Raw genomic sequence first — 16,119 nt, 5'->3', positions numbered from 1 at the left:
CAGGAACAGTCGTAATGAGGAGCTTTTCAACAGCACTTGACAGGTAATGAAGGTGAAAAAGACTCATCAGCATCAGTAGTTTGAAAACAGCATTCAAATGACTATTTTCTTTGTTCATAGTTAGAGCATTAATGAACATTCAAATTGCTGCATGAGGAAAAAAAACAGAATCAAATCAATGCTCAATCAATCCCAAAGTCTCAATGCTACATTTTTTTGTAGAACTTGCACTTTGCAGAACCAGACATCCAGCACAACAGCACGCTTTGAGTTAGTGTCCCATTCTGATGCAGTCTGTTTGTTAATCTCTCTGGTTTCAGTCCAGACCCAGGAGCGTCTTTCAGCAGTAGACGGACCAGTAGATAATGTTGAAAAAGATGTAGGAACCAGGGAAAATCATCCGGGAGTATTTGTCAATGGCGTGCGTGTTCTGGATGATGTTGAGGGCACGCAGGCTCTTCTTCTTCTTGGTGGTGGTGGACTCGCTGCTCACTGACAGATGGACCACCATGTGTTCGGGCTTCTCCAGAACCTCATGCAGTTCTTCCTGCTCCTCCTCTGGCGCCATCGGTTCCTCAGTGTAGCCGGCCAGGCTGTTGGTGTCGGCCTCGCTGTAGGTGCCATCCAACATGGTCATGGTTCGTGTCTGGGACATCCCGCAGGTGCAGGGCAGTGACTGGCAGGGAAGAAACATCCAATGAAATCATTATTGTGATACAAATTTTGTGGTACAATTTGGTGATACATGCTAAAAACTTTATTCCACAGAAATTGCCACCACAGTTTCTCTCTTTGCTGCTCTTGGTTTGTGTCCAGACAGATGCTCTTGTAGGTGAAATTGTAGAGTCAGTGAGAGTGGCTGGAGCTTTTGGAGTTCTAAAGGGTCTGTTCTGGCTCATGAACGGGGAGAATGAAGCCTTTTTTTATAATGCATGCCAGTCTGGATTTTTTTTTTGTCACAGCACCAAACAGCAAACAGCAGAAACAAACCTGAGAACGTGCCCGCTCTCGCATCTTGCGCTCCCGGCGGTCCTGGACAGTGGACAGGTAGTTGACGGCGGCGTACTCCAACACGGACAAGAAGACAAAGACGAAGCTGACCCAAAGGTAAATGTCCACCGCCTTGATGTAGGACACTCGGGGCATGGACGCATTCACTCCGGTGATGATGGTGGACATGGTCAGCACTGTGGTGATGCCTGGACACAAGATACACAACGTTCTAGTTATACTAAAGTGACCTGCAGGTTGGGAATGTGTTTGAATCTGAGTTTGTCTATTTTTACTTTCACAGGATAGTTATAATGGTTTGCTCTGGATCAGGAAGCAGAGCCAGTGTTGGGCAGCTGGAGCAGTAACATGACCACTCATACAGTATGATGCAATGTTGTCCAACAGCCTGCAATGAATACTCTGTGAAGGACCCAGTCAGCACGGGTGTTAAGAGGTGCAGATGAGATGGTATCAGTCGGGCTTTCACTAAAGTAAAAGCAGTTAAACCACAGTGTAGAAATTACGTAGTTACAAGTAAGTCAAGTGTACTTTATTTTTTCAATTTTCAACAGATTTGATGAAAAGACAAAACACAATAATACGTCTCCTTCTGACTCCCCTACTCTGTATGTGGCTCTCAGCTCCAAGTCTATTGGTTCCTATTGAAGACATACATCTTCAAAAACAATTAACAAATATACAGTTTCAATTAAAAAGAAAAAACTCCTCAAAGAGCAGGTCCCTGTAGTTTGTATCTGAATTTAACAAGAGTGATGACATGAGCCATGAGAGGATCTCAGCGAGGGGTAAAAAACAGCCCCAATACAGAAAATAACTCAAACGAAAAGTGAGAGTGGGAGGTTTGTGTGTGCATGTGTGTGTTCCCGACTGGTGGAGCCAGCTTTCATCTTTTCACAGACAGATTTTCCTCATCTCTTTAAAGCTCCTTCTTCTGCAACCAAAGACACATTTGTCTTCTTTAACGCAGATCTAATCTCAATTGCATTTAAAGGAACTCATCCTGGGATTGTCTTTTCACCAGATGATATTTAAAGCTCAATGTCTGTCTTTCAATTAACTTGACACAAGTCATTGAAAGACCCGCGCGTCTCAAACACAGACGTCGAGACGAATCAACGCTTATCAATCTTTTCAACTACCAACACGCTCTAAGCCATCACTGTGTGGTTGGCAAAGCCTCACATTGTTCTGAAACGTCATGAATGAATGAATGTCAATTACTGTAGCAAGCCTTCCTTTATGATTTCATTCATTAGAAATGGGACTGTGTTTGCTTGTTTTAGTTAATTGATGAACAAACTGGCTAAATTTCCAACTGCGTAATTGCTGCACTGCTTCCATTAATAAAAGCCAAAAGCAATTATTATTTACCACAGTTCAAATAACCCGAGGAAGTTTTGGCATACTATAAAGTCTCTGTCTGCCAGCTCTTGCCTCCCAATATTGTTGTTATTGTTGTACCTCCAATAGCTACACTTTCTCTTTTACACATTTCTTTCTGAGGGATGTTTGTAACGGCCTTAAAGGATCTAGACCCTACATCGACCGATCCTAACAATATCCACACTTTCTTCTTACAACTGATTGCAGATATTATAACTGAACCAGTGGCACACGTTTGTAATCTCTCTATACAAGACAATGTCATACCTGATGTGTGGAAAACTGTCGGAGATCCCATAGTCCCATTTCCAAGCTCTCGATTTTAGTTCAGGTCTATGAAAGGCTGGTGAATGACCAAACTAAGGGATACATGTGCTTGAACATTTTATTTTCTCATCAGTCTGGATTTAGTTAGCAGCCAACAGAAGATCTGCCGCATTTGAAGTATTAATAAAGGACATTGTGGAAGCCTTGGACGGCACGAACTATTGCACTGCCCTTTTTATTCATTACGCCAGAGATCATCAGACATAGGCCCGTCAGATCAAGCTGCAGGTTCATTCTCAAATGACCCTTCCAATCATAAGCAATGTGTGCAGTTCAGTGGTCTCTCCTCCAGCTTTCTTAATTTCCCCAAAGGTGTCCCACAAGGTTCAGTTTTAGGTCCCACCCTTTTCACAATTTATGTAAATAATAAAACTGACCCGAATGCTCTGAAGCTCCAACTGTTGCCAAGGTAATTGTCGTTGAAATCTTCAAATAAAGACTACGCATTACCCCGCAAATCCCAAATAGCCCATAAATTAAAGAATAGTAGTCCCATATGATTCATTTTGCGTGAACATGAATTATTATGAGTTGCTTTTTGTCCTCATCTCTCGTTAGACAAGGAAAGTACAACACAAGTAAATAATGACTGCACGTTTGAGGAGAGCTTGACAGCTTTTTACATCTGACTTTTATGATTTGTGTTCTATTTTGTATGAAGGTCTTGTCTGTCTGTAAGTTTGTGTCATATTGCTGTTGTGCCCTAACTAGGTCTCTCTTGAGATTGAGACCCCATGTCTATAATATAAATGAAGGTTAAATAATAAAAACAAATACATTAAAAAGGACATTCGACCAGTTTATTTTTCTCACCCAGGGACACTCTGGCCGGCACAGCCCGGCGGTCGATCCAGAATGACACCCACGAGAGCATCACCATAAGCGTGGCGGGAAAGTATGTCTGCAGCAGGAAGAAGAAGATGTGGCGTCGCAGCGTGAAGTTGATGTAGAGACGATTGTACCAGCCTGAAATCACAGCAGGAGACGCTCACAGATTTAACAGTGTAGGAACAGGTTCATACAAAACGTTTCACATTTCACACATGAGGTTTGATCTTCTACATTTAAGATATGTGCTTACTAACGAGGGATTTCACTTGCAAAGACTTGTGCCCTCTCAGTGTATGTTCCCTCTCAAAGCAGAGCTATGAGGCTGGATGTGTGATACATGTATACGCAGATCCCACTGTTGTGAATGCATAAAGTAGGTTCAACCTTTTTTTACTCTTTAATGCATACGATGGTTTATAGTACGACGTTTTCCTTAAAATTAGATTTGTAAAAACACAATTATCGCCTCGCTTACAACATTGAAATATATTGAGTGGCGACCTCTGTATCTCGGGACCAATCGTACCAAAACTCAGCCCTAATATCACCCTAAACAGAGTATGTAGAATACTTATAATTAGTATAAAATGTGACACATTTAATGATGTCAAACCGCAAAGAGTCCTGAAAATGCACTGGAGCCAGATCTATGACCTTTGACCTCTAATACATAAAAGGTATACACCAAATGTGGATGACACATTAGATTTGTGTCTGAATTCGTCCATACATATAAAGAAACATCTGCAATCCAAACCAAGGAGGGTTAGTTTGTCTGGAGGGGATACACAATGCTGCAGCAGGGAGCATGTGTTGGTATATTCCCATTGGCTAAAAGTCTATATTTCAATATAAAGTGTACTCAATAAAGGACTATTTAGATATTCGGCTGGATGTGGTGAGTACAGTTCTGAATTGTTGTCCGTAAAGTCATTTAAAGCCTTTTTATGGGAGACTGTGCATTTGCTCTCTGACCCTTATCTTTAGAGACGTTTACTTCTCACAATTAATTCATCGAATTCAAGTAAAATTAAAAAAAAAAAAGACTTTCAAGACTCACTTCAATCACCTTGCTTATCCTAACTGATCAATTTGATGCTTTTATATGGAGCAGTTTCTAACTTTTGTTTCGAAAAATAGGGATATGTATATCAATCTTTACTCGCTTACTTTGCATCATGTCATTGAGTGCATGCGGCAATACCCTTTAAATCCCTGGACATCATTTTTCGGGGCCTTCCAGGAGTATCGGTTGGGTTTGGCCATAAGAGCGACTTGGTTAGGTTTAGGTAAAGGTCACGGTTTGAGATAAAATAAGTTAGTTTTTTAAGGTTAGGGAAACATTGTGGTATGTTTTACAATTTGGTTGACCCATCTATTCACCCTGACCCCCCCCCCCCCCTACGTGCACCTTGTAACAATAACGCCACCTAATTTCCTTCTTTGCTTGATTATAATTCCAGCGGCTGCTAAAGGGCTTTTCCTCTTCACTCAAACTCCATTGGCCAGCAGTGTTAAAGCAGCGCTAAATAAATAACATTTGTCCTGAAGGTAGAGCTGGAGGAAAGGTCACGGGGTCAAAGAAGCATATTCGGTGGCTGTAGGCCCGAAGACAGAGATGACTGCAGCCGTGATTCATTCGAACAAAATAATTGTTATTCACATCATGATGTTGTGCACAGTGTCTAACAAGCATCATTTATTAATTATTTTATAGCAGCACGTAGTTAGTCCTGTGTGTGTGTGTGTGTGTGTGTGTGTGTGTACCTGTGCTGCTGTAGAAGGCCAAGCGAGACGTGGTGTGGAACTTCTGGATGAGGAACTGTGACAAGGAGATGCGATCATCAGTGCTGAGAGACTCATCGCCGCTTTTCCAGTACAGCATCAGGTCTTCATCCGTGTAGGCGTCTGCAAAACACCAGACCGCCCAATCAAATAGTCTCATTCACTTCCAACGATGAATTATCATCAAAAACTACATAAACATGCCCCCGATCATCAGAAGTGTATATTATTTTCATGGTTGCTATGTGTTTATGTGTGAACGTGATGGGAGACGATGAATAAGCACTTCTTTAAAACATTCAAAGTTAATTAAACGTCTGTTCATATTTATTTCATTGTTAGGAAACAAAGGAATGAAAATGAATTGTTCATTTTAGAGTTTATTGTTGAACACATCATTAAATTTGATATACTATATTACGTATTTGCTAATGATAAGCAGATCTTTTGTAAAAAATCTAGAAACATTACATAAATAGATGGAACAGATGTTTGTAACACTTTAATGGTTAATAATTGGTTTTTAACCCTTCTAAAAAATATTTCTGGATGGCTTTTATAAAGTTTCAGTTGATGATTGTAATACCTTAAATGGTCAATCTATTAAGATAGATAGTTAATACTTTGACAATGGTTAATAACTGGTTTGTAAACCATTTATAAACATCAGGATAGTTATTATTAAGTTGCAACTGATTTATAGCCTAATACTTTGATAAAGGCTGTGCAGTGCATCTTTAAACATTATTTGGGTGGCCATTATAATCATCAGTTACAACTTAGTAACAAATCATGTGTCAATCATTCACAGAAAACTGAATATAGTATTAAAAATTATATAATGTGTACAACCATAAACTGTTAAGATATAGTTTAATGTGTAATTACAATGTTATTGTTATTGGCTCTTATCAGCTGTGATACAATGTACACCAACCAATTACATGCATTGTAAACTCGGACAATTACATATATGTTTTCATAAAGTGTAAGAGTGTTAAGCACAACAAGAGCATTTAAGTTCTAATTCTACCTCTGCTTTGTCTGTCACTGGTGAGTGACAACCTAAAGCATCACCATGCAACCAGCCTCACGATGGCATAGCTCAACATTAAGCCTATTAGCTCAACAACATGGAAGATATTCTTCCGTAAAATAGCGTCCTCAACGAAAACGAAAGATCTCTGGTTGGCTTGTTTGTGTGTGTGAGGGATGGAAGGAGAGAGAGAGAGAGAGCAGCGGATCTGAGAAAAATACAGAAAAGGCCTGGGGAGGTGTTCTAGGGAGACTCCATGCTGTGGTGTGAGCTGAGGAGAGGAGAGCGGAGGAGAGGCCAGGGGAGGAGGTGGAGATGAGAGGGGACGAGAGGAGAGGAGAGAAGAGGAGAGGCCAGGGGAGGGGAGAGCACAGGGGAGGAGGTGGAGATGAGAGGGGACGAGAGGAGAGGAGAGGAGAGAAGAGAAGAGGAGAGGCCAGGGGAGGGGAGAGCACAGGGGAGGAGGTGGAGATGAGAGGGGACGAGAGGAGAGGAAAGGAGAGAAGAGGAGAGGCCAGGGGAGGGGAGAGCACAGGGGAGGAGGTGGAGATGAGAGGGGACGAGAGGAGAGGAGAGGAGAGAAGAGGAGAGGCCAGGGGAGGGGAGAGCACAGGGGAGGAGGTGGAGATGAGAGGGGACGAGAGGAGAGGAAAGGAGAGAAGAGGAGAGGCCAGGAGAGGGGAGAGCACAAGGGAGGAGGTGGAGATGAGAGGGGACGAGAGGAGAGGAGAGGAGAGAAGAGGAGAGGCCAGGGGAGGGGAGAGCACAGGGGAGGAGGTGGAGATGAGAGGGGACGAGAGGAGAGGAGAGGAGAGGGGATGGGAGGAGAGGAGGATGCACTTAACAACTGGACATAGGCCTACTTTGTACTTTGGAGGGTAAATTAGTTGGTTGATGATTCATTTTTATTCAGAAAACAGCCTTTTTCAATTTCAATTTCAATACAAATGGATTTCATGAAAACCTTGGTCAGGTTATTTTGCGACGTTTCATCACATTGAACTTGCCAGCAGCAACCATTCCTCAACTGTTTGTAGACTATACTGTGTATGAAGAGTGTGGCTGTTTTCAGATCAATATGTATGTTGGCTTCATTATATATTATTCTTTGACACTGTTGTAGTGCATATGTTTCGATTTTCAAAATTGGTTTCAGAACATTTAATAAAGCTTATCCTCCATCAGTGAAGCAATGACTGACAGCTGAAATTCAAGTTAATTCAACCTGAAGACAAATCTACCCAAAGTGACAGTTTTCAAACAGTTAATTAAAAAAAAAAAACACAACTTAATTAAAAACCCAAACACACCCCACCTGCTCTGCCTGGGGTTTTGGCAGCAGAACAGTAAAATATGATTCTGAAAACACGTGAGGTGAAAAAAAAAAGGAAATGCATGAACCGAATATTCATTCATATTGGATCAGTGCTGCCTTGTTTGACAATTTGATCTGAGCTTAATGAGCCTGCTGGCTTGCAATGGGATGGACCTCATTTGCATGAACTTGAGGTTGAGTCATTATTAGGCAAATTCAGATATGGCGAACGGTCAGTCAACTTGAGCTGAGACATTTCCATCATGCAAAGCACGGCCGCATCTCCTGCTCTCCATAGCAACTGAATAGGACCGCTCGACTTCACCTACGTTAATGGATTTGGTGTTTCTCCACCATGAGAGAGACCTGCACCTGAAACGGGACCACACGGGGGAAATTTGGGGCCCCAACACTGTCTCTCAGCGCAAACAGCACCCCCAAGTCCGTAAAGAGCGCACAATAAAATGTATTTTGTTACAGTATGTAACACACAGAGAGAAAGTAACCATAAAATGAACATTTACTCACAGCTCTCAAGTTCCAGTGAGCAGGTCTGAGAATCCAGAGGAAAGCGGCTGAAGTCCATGTTACAGGCTGCCGTCACTGTCACTCTGTTCCACCGCAGAGACAAGAACAGACGCAGAGGGTGAGAACAGTCATGGTAACGCAAATATGAATTAATGCCAGTAAATCATCTGACATCTGTTTTGTGTGTCATTACTCAATTTATGTTGTGCTATTTTTTTTAATGTTATCACAAAATTACAAGCTAAGAAATCACATGGAGTCACACGCTATAGCATCAACACATGAACACACCTGTGATCGGTTAGCGCCATTGATGTCATAGCTCAGACAGGTAGTCAAGCTCACAGGTTAGCACAACATCCATTACAGTTTGGTTTAGCTTTCACCTGCTGTGCTGACTTACTGATAATTAATGATCTGATGTTAGATCGACAAACAAGCAGTAACGTATGTTCAATTAAGGAGCAACCTTCAGGTCTGAAAAGTGAAACCAATGTTTCTTGTCTTAGCCTGCATTCTCTCTAATGTCCATCAGGAGGCGACTTCTCTGGTTGTATGGAAGTCTATGAGAAAATGACTCAAACTTCCCCAGCTTCACCCTCTCATCCAAATACGGTCACTTTTGGTTGATTTGGTTTAGCAAAACTCCCCAAAAATGACATTGAGACATTTTCAGATTCCGTCATTCTTGGCTTATTACACAGAGATCAAACCACATCACTTTACCACTCTCGAAATCCAACAGTTTGTGGACCTGTGTGATGGTCACCTCTTATCATTTCTAAAATAAGATGCTGGTCTCAAATAACAACACAAATCAATGTAGGAACATGCAACACGTAAACACCAAACTAAAATAATGAAGCTTTTTGTATATTTTGGTACTCCTGTGTGAATCCAAAGGAAGCTCTGTAAAGTCTGAGTAATGTTCTCAAGTGAAGTCACTTCAATCAGCATGGCGTGGGACTACAAGTTTGAAAATGAAGCTACATTTTCCACCCTTGGTTTGATTGCCTCCGCCAACCAGTCAGGTTGCAGTTCACGTACATGTTTGTCCGAAATGTCATCACTTCAGCATTTTATCCTGTTTTTATCTGAAATTGAGTTCTTGAGTTAAAGCCAAAGATGTAGTAGCCAAAGTATTCCTTTAATATTAACAATTGGTCAAATGCGTTTGTGTAATGTGGAAGGTGTGGAGATATTTTATATCGCCTATGTATATGCATGTTAGGATTGATAACATTGTATGTAACACACTCTGGTATTCACAAATGGCTAACATACACGTATGGGCATAAACTTGACACCCCTGTATGTTCCACCCCCCCACTTCTATTTAATGGGAGGGTATAAAGGTTTTACGGTTCCTTCAGAAGAGTTGAAGGAATTCAGCAGTCCAGCAAACTATGCTTTCCTTCCCATGATTCATGTCCAATAAAGAATTCAGCAAAAATTGATCTTCGACTCCAACCTCATCTGTGTTGCTCGTTGTCTGCTGGATGTGTGGCAAACTGTAAGCTAACATATTACCATAAAAACTTGATATGGTCATTATTAGTTAAACACGTGTGATGTTTTCCAAAAGTGGCAAACAAATTTGAAAGACAGCTTTAAGAAACTTTTTATTTTGTATTGCCTCTTAAATGTGTCTAGTTTTGACAATCAAATGTTATTGCTTGAAAGGGTTACTTCTGTATTTTTCCAAACCTATTTTCCCACATAGCAACAGTTTTTTAAATTGGTCCAGTACTGATGGAGAGCGCTACAGCCAGCAGCTGCTAAACGGGCTGTGATCGCTCGGGGCGACTTCTCCCAATCGATGAACATCCACTAAATGTGCTTGTTTTTTGTCACTCAGAGATTCTTATAATTCTTATAAGTGTTTGACAACATTATAGAAAGAACCCTACAGAAAAATGTACGTTCTTTCTTTACCTTTCTCATCCTGGTTGTTACTGTGTCATGTGCCAGAAGACAACGATGGAAACAAAAGTAAGAGTTGGAGAGAGGAGTGTCGGTGTTGTCAGAGTTGGAGCACAGAACGTGTAGCTTAGTGTAACACTTCAATGATTTCAACAGTGTGGATGTGATGTGAGATTTCAGAAGGAGACTTTGTTGGACGCCTGAACAAAGAGACAGGATCAGGTGAAAGGTAAAGAAAATGCTTTTATTTCTCTCCAGGGTTCTCTCCATAATGTTGTCAGACACTACTGTCTGAGTCTGTCAGTGGTAAAATACAAGCACTTTGAGTGGACGTACACTGACTTAGAGGACTTGCCTTGATGGATTACATTACAGCGTCTGCAGCGCTCTCCCTCAATACTGGACCAATTTCAATAATAGTCATACAAAAACATGAGAAAATATGGATGTAACTGTGTCTAATGGAAGGCTTTACTTAAAACAGGTGCCAATAGCACACGCAGAAATCACTTCTAAAATGTCTCCACATGTGTGCCTTTGCCAGCTGCAAAAATCTAGAAGTAAAACAACGCCTTCAAACACGGCTTTGTAAAGCCAGAATTGCACCGGAACACCTGACCTGCACTGACGCTCTACAAACGATGTCACGGTGAGCCACTCAATTACCAGCTGCTGTTGGTCGGCGGGAAAACGTTTGCTCACCCCGATGATATGACCCCTTCACTTGTTCTGTGCCGGCGTGTTAACAGGGCCCTCAGTGAAGGGAACATGTTTCTGTTCCAACAGTGTTGTCAAACCCCTTCCAATGAAAACAGATAACAAGTACCGAGTGCTTTTCTTATTCCTTTGAAAAGCCTCTGAATCAGAACTTCAGTACAGTGACATATGGAAACAGGCTGATGGAGGTCTTTCAGGATTAGCAGCTCCTTCAGGCAGTATGGCCCACATCATTATTCAACAGACGGAAATATAAAGGCTTCAAAACGAAGACGTGGACTTTCACAACGGAAGAAAAGAAAGAATCCTGGCTCGTTTTCTTGACTGATATGATATGAAACCACCATCATATCACAAGTGGTCTAAATCGTGGTGGATCATTATGTGTGTATGTGTCTATATCAGTGGTGGGCTGTCAGGGCCAGCTAAGCCTTCTCTGCTGGCCTAGACAGAATCAAAGTTATAGCTATTTTATAATTTAATATTTTTTCTTAAATACACTACATGTATTATAATTTATACAAATATTTTTCCCATTATCTTATCTTCTCACTGCACAGCTACTGTCTTCCTCAGTTGCTCTGCTTCCAGTGCAACTTATTTTAAGTAGAGCTTTTATCCAATCAGATTTCACCTCTGTGTCTCTAGGTAGAAGAGAGGCCCCAGGCCTGCAGACTCACCAGTGAATCCATGTGCTGTTTAAGTGAATGGGGACGATATTGTTGATTGTCATAGTGTTCAACCAATCAGATCTTTAGTTTGACATGTTGGGCGTATTCTTTGACGTGTCAGAGCTGCTAGCTGGCCTACAAGTACGTGATTGATCAGTGGGCTAGCGTGACATGTTGGGCGGTGACAATCCCAATATCTGCTGCCTCTGTCGAGCGGACATTTTCAGCCTCAAACACATTAAAACCTATTCAGGAAATACAACTGAGGAGGCTCGACTGTCTTCACTGGCGTCCATGAATCCAGAAGGACTTCTTACTGGAACTAAAACGCACAGATGTACTGAACAACCGTGAGATTAAACTCTTTGTTAACAAAGAAAGGAGGATGGACTATTTGTGTCTGCCGTGTTTGCTAAGGCTCCAGGGATCCATTTATTGTCATGCATGTCGTCCTGCACCCCCTGTGATCTTTGGCTCCCCCTGAGGGGGGCCTGGGATCCCTGGTTGGGAACCACTGGCCTATGGTATTGGCTCAGTGTCACGGCTTACACTAGTTGACACTGAGACATTGTTAATGTGCTCTTCTTCTGTCACGACACATTAAAATGTCTGCTGTGGAAAAAAGGTCAATTGAAAACATTTCTGCGACAAACGAGAGATCCTGTGAGGCAGATCAACATGGGTCTGAGAAAGCAGATGCTGAAATGCTACAGACCTCAAGCTGTAGAGGACATGTCCATCCGGAAAGACACGCAGCATGATGTTCTCAGTGGTAGTGTCGTGGATGAAGGACCTCTTCGAGTGGACAAAGAAGACATCGGGGACCCAGATCTTCTTCACCAGGCGCCCATCAAACGTCATGCTTTTGTTGGTGCTGCTGGTGAACGACAGGCGCTCGTCCTTCCAGTAGTGCCTCAGGTACAGAGTCATGGTGAAGTCCTGGTGGAATCAAAGGAAAGACGGACGATGTTCATCAGTCTACATCCATAACAACGCGCTCTCACTCCTAACCCCTCCAATACGGCAGCTTAGTTAGTGGCCTTAGGCTTCAAACTGTGATGCACTAGATACTCTGTCGGTTATTCTCCTTACATGCATCTTTTCAAAATAAACTTCCATTTTCACAGTAAACAACTTGGTTGGGTTTAGGCAACAAAGCTATTCATTTTTATGTTATGTTTAAATGTGGTTTTGCTTAAAATATATGTTTGTTACGTAGTAAACAAGGTTACGCCCACTTTGAGTAATCAAATAGAATCTCTGGATGATTTGATGAAATCCCTCTTGTATTGATAAATACACATATATACTGAGTTTCACTTGTCACATTATAGAAGCTAGAGGCGCCTGTTTTACTGAGTCTTTATAGAGTGCGGATGTTGAATTTAAGGAGACATATCATGCTCATTTTCAGACACATAGTTATATGTCCATCACCATTGACGATACTGTAGTGACGTCAACTCGGACTGCGAGGAACCTGGGTGTGACCCTGGATGACCAACTGTCATTCTTAGCAAACATCTCATCAGTTACACGCTCCTGCAGATTCCTGCTGTACAACATCAGGAGGATTCGCCCCTTCCTCACTGAGGAGACGGAGCAGGTGCTCATCCAGGCTCTTGACATCTCCCGCCTGGACTACTGCAACTCTCTACTGGCCGGAGCCCCGGCGTCGCCCATCAGACCTCTGGAGCTTGTCCAGAAAGCTGCAGCTCGCCTGGTGTTCAATCGCCCCAAGTTCTTCCACACAACTTCCCTTCTCCGTTTCCTACACTGGCTCCCTGTAAGGGCTCACATCCAGTGTAAGACTCTGGTGCTAGCCTACAGGGCAGTGAAAGGAATAGCTCCTTCCTATCTCCAGACCATGGTCAAGCCCTACACCCCCCGCCCGACCACTTCGCTTTGCTGCTTTGGTTGCCCCATCGCTCAGAGGTCCCCGCTGTTTTCTGCCCTGGCCCCACAATGGTGGAATGAACTCCCCACTGATGTCAGGACAGCAGAGTCGCTGCCCATCTTTCATCAGGCTGAAAACTCACCTCTTCAAGAAGCACTACCCTGAGCCTTCCACTTAACACTTATTGTATTCATACTAGTTTGTTGCACTTATTGTATTAGTTTGTTTCTGTACGTTTACTCTGGTTTATGCTCTTAGATGCTTGTTTAAAAAAGGAGATGCACTTATGACTTCTGGTCACTAGTAGTTCTCTTGAATACTATGTTGAATACACTTATTGTAAGTCGCTTTGGATAAAAGCGTCTGCTAAATGACTGCAATGTAATGTAATATTTGGAGTTTCTACTCAAACATGTTTACATGCATTAATGTTCAAAAACACTTACATTTCCTCATACTGTCTGTCTGAATATACCTGTATTCCTCTTCTGTCAGAAACGCTCCATTTTAGTGCCTGTCTCTTTAAGGCGCCCTCCCAAAAAAGCCCAAGCTGCTCTGATAGGTTAGCTTTTCCGGTCTTCAGCAACTGTGGTGTAGACTGCACAGAGTTTAGCCGCACTTCTACCGGTGAATGGACAGTTGTGACATCGCAACCTGACGTCCTGACGGCTCGTTTTAAAGACAGTCTCTGAATACAGGTGGATTGAGTGTTTTGATACGTAGTATACCTTATTTCAATCATGGAGAGACTTCATTAGAATTTAACAATGCTTTATTATACATGCATAAAATATGAACAGTGCAAAGACTGTGGCGATTGAACTCCATCCTGAAGTAGTATAATAGAAGGGTAGTGATGCTGAGTTCAGATAAGGCAGAATCCCCCTGGAGTCCACACACTGGTGGTGGTGGTGATGATGAAGAGGAGCATGACTTTGATGCTAACTTTGATGCTGACTGGAGGTAACTGGGGTGGGGGAGGGTCGTATCTGCTTTGAGCTGAAATAACAACTGACAGCAGCAGAGAGGAGAACATTTTTTAAAGTTTGACAGTAACGATGTGATTGGCTTAAGCAACCTGTGCAGAATGCTGAGTTGATACCGGCCGAGCTCACTCAAACGCATGTAACTGAACCCTGCTTTCATTGTGCCCACGTGGGGAAATCAAATTCTGGTGACTGACTGAAGTCTATGCAGCACTTTATTGATTGTGTTTATTTGTGCTATTTTGGTTTTATAAAGAGCTCATAAAGAGCTCATAAAGATTTTAAGCATTATTAGTATTATTAGACTGGTGCCAAAGTTGGGGAGCACACGGACGTGCATGAGGCAGCATGAGACAGAAATGATGCGGGGCTTATTACTGTGGGATCACTGTCACACACTTTAATGGACTTAATGAACTGAGTAAGAGACGGATACAAGCACAGCAGTTTTAACAGCTTTTGACCTGTGACCTGAGAACGTCAGGTTCGGGGGTCTCGGGATCGCCTCTCTGCTGTTTGCAGATGATGTGGTCCTGTTGGCCTCCTCGGATCGTGACCTCCAGCACACTGGGGCGGTTTGCAGCCGAGTGTGAAGCGGCAGGGATGAGAGTTAGCACCTCCAAATCTGAGGCCATGGTGCTCTGCCGGAAACCGGCGGATTGCTCCCTGCAGGTGGGGACGGAATGTCTACCGCAAGTGAAGGAGTTCAAGTATCTCGGGGTCTTGTTCACGAGCGAGGGTGAGATGGAGCGGGAGATCGACAGGCGGATCAGTGCGGCTGCAGCAGTAAAGCAGGCGCTACACCGGACCGTCTTGGTGAAGAGAGAGCTGAGCCGGAAGGCGAAGCTCTCAATTTACTGGTAGGTCGACGTTCCGACCCTCACCTATGGCCACGAACTTTGGGTTGTGCCTTCGAGATAGGGTAAGAAGCTCAGACATCCGGAGGGAACCTGGAGTTGACGCCTTTGCGTTGAAAGGAGTCATCTGAGGTGGTTCGGGCATCTAATTAGGATGCCTCCTGGACGCCTCCCACTGGAGGTTTTCTGGGCATGCCCAACTGGGAGGAGACCACGGGGAAGACCCAGAACACGCTGGAGGGATTACATCTCCCAGCTGGCCTGGGAACGCCTCGGAATCCCCCAGAATGAGCTGGAAAATATTGCGGGGGAGAGGGAAGTCTGGGTCAGCCTGCTTGGACTGCTGCCACCGCGACCCGACCCCGGATAAGCGGAAGACAATGGATGGATGGATGTACTACAGAGAACCATGTCCATGAGTTACATGGAGTTGAAGTCACTTCAAGGTAGAAAATGGAGTGAACTGAAACATATGCAGATTATTTTACCCTTTGTTGTACTGGAAGAAACTGCATAGATGCCTGTTTGTGTATCATTGAACAAGTTGTTTTACACTGACTTATAACCAAAAAAATCGTATTATTGACCACCTGCACACAGATCCTTTCCAACATATTCATCATTCTATCTGATTATAGGCGTGACGTTTAGAAAGAGCATCAACTTGAATCACATATTAGCAAGGTCATCCAATCTTTAGCCTACACCTCAAGGAATATTGCCAGAATTCAATACATTTTGCACTTGGACTAAATACAACGTCACATCATACACACTTATGGTTCCTCACTGTGAATGTCTTTAATCAGGCATAAACTGCAAATTCTACTTAACAAAATACGAGAAAAA

General features: G+C 42.9%; 1 protein-coding gene across 1 annotated transcript in view; it reads right to left on the bottom strand.

The window, feature by feature from the left end:
• Positions 1–340: 340 nt before the first annotated feature.
• The window catches only part of gabrr2a (gamma-aminobutyric acid type A receptor subunit rho2a), a gene marked incomplete at its 3' end in the record, with an annotated part of 35,976 nt that continues 20,197 nt past the window's right edge, over positions 341–16,119 (bottom strand). Inside the window, exons 4-9 of the mRNA XM_079174965.1 lie at positions 12,246–12,469; positions 8,220–8,302; positions 5,323–5,463; positions 3,538–3,690; positions 991–1,199; positions 341–676 (exon numbers count right to left, since the gene is read on the bottom strand). Of these exons, the coding sequence (XP_079031091.1) occupies positions 341–676; positions 991–1,199; positions 3,538–3,690; positions 5,323–5,463; positions 8,220–8,302; positions 12,246–12,469 (1,146 nt within the window). The remainder of the gene's footprint in view (positions 677–990; positions 1,200–3,537; positions 3,691–5,322; positions 5,464–8,219; positions 8,303–12,245; positions 12,470–16,119) is intronic.

Source organism: Pholis gunnellus, assembly GCF_910591455.1.
Source record: "Pholis gunnellus genome assembly, chromosome: 15".
Classification (NCBI taxonomy): Eukaryota; Metazoa; Chordata; class Actinopteri; order Perciformes; family Pholidae; genus Pholis; species Pholis gunnellus.
This window is presented reverse-complemented; position numbering and strand designations above follow the sequence as displayed.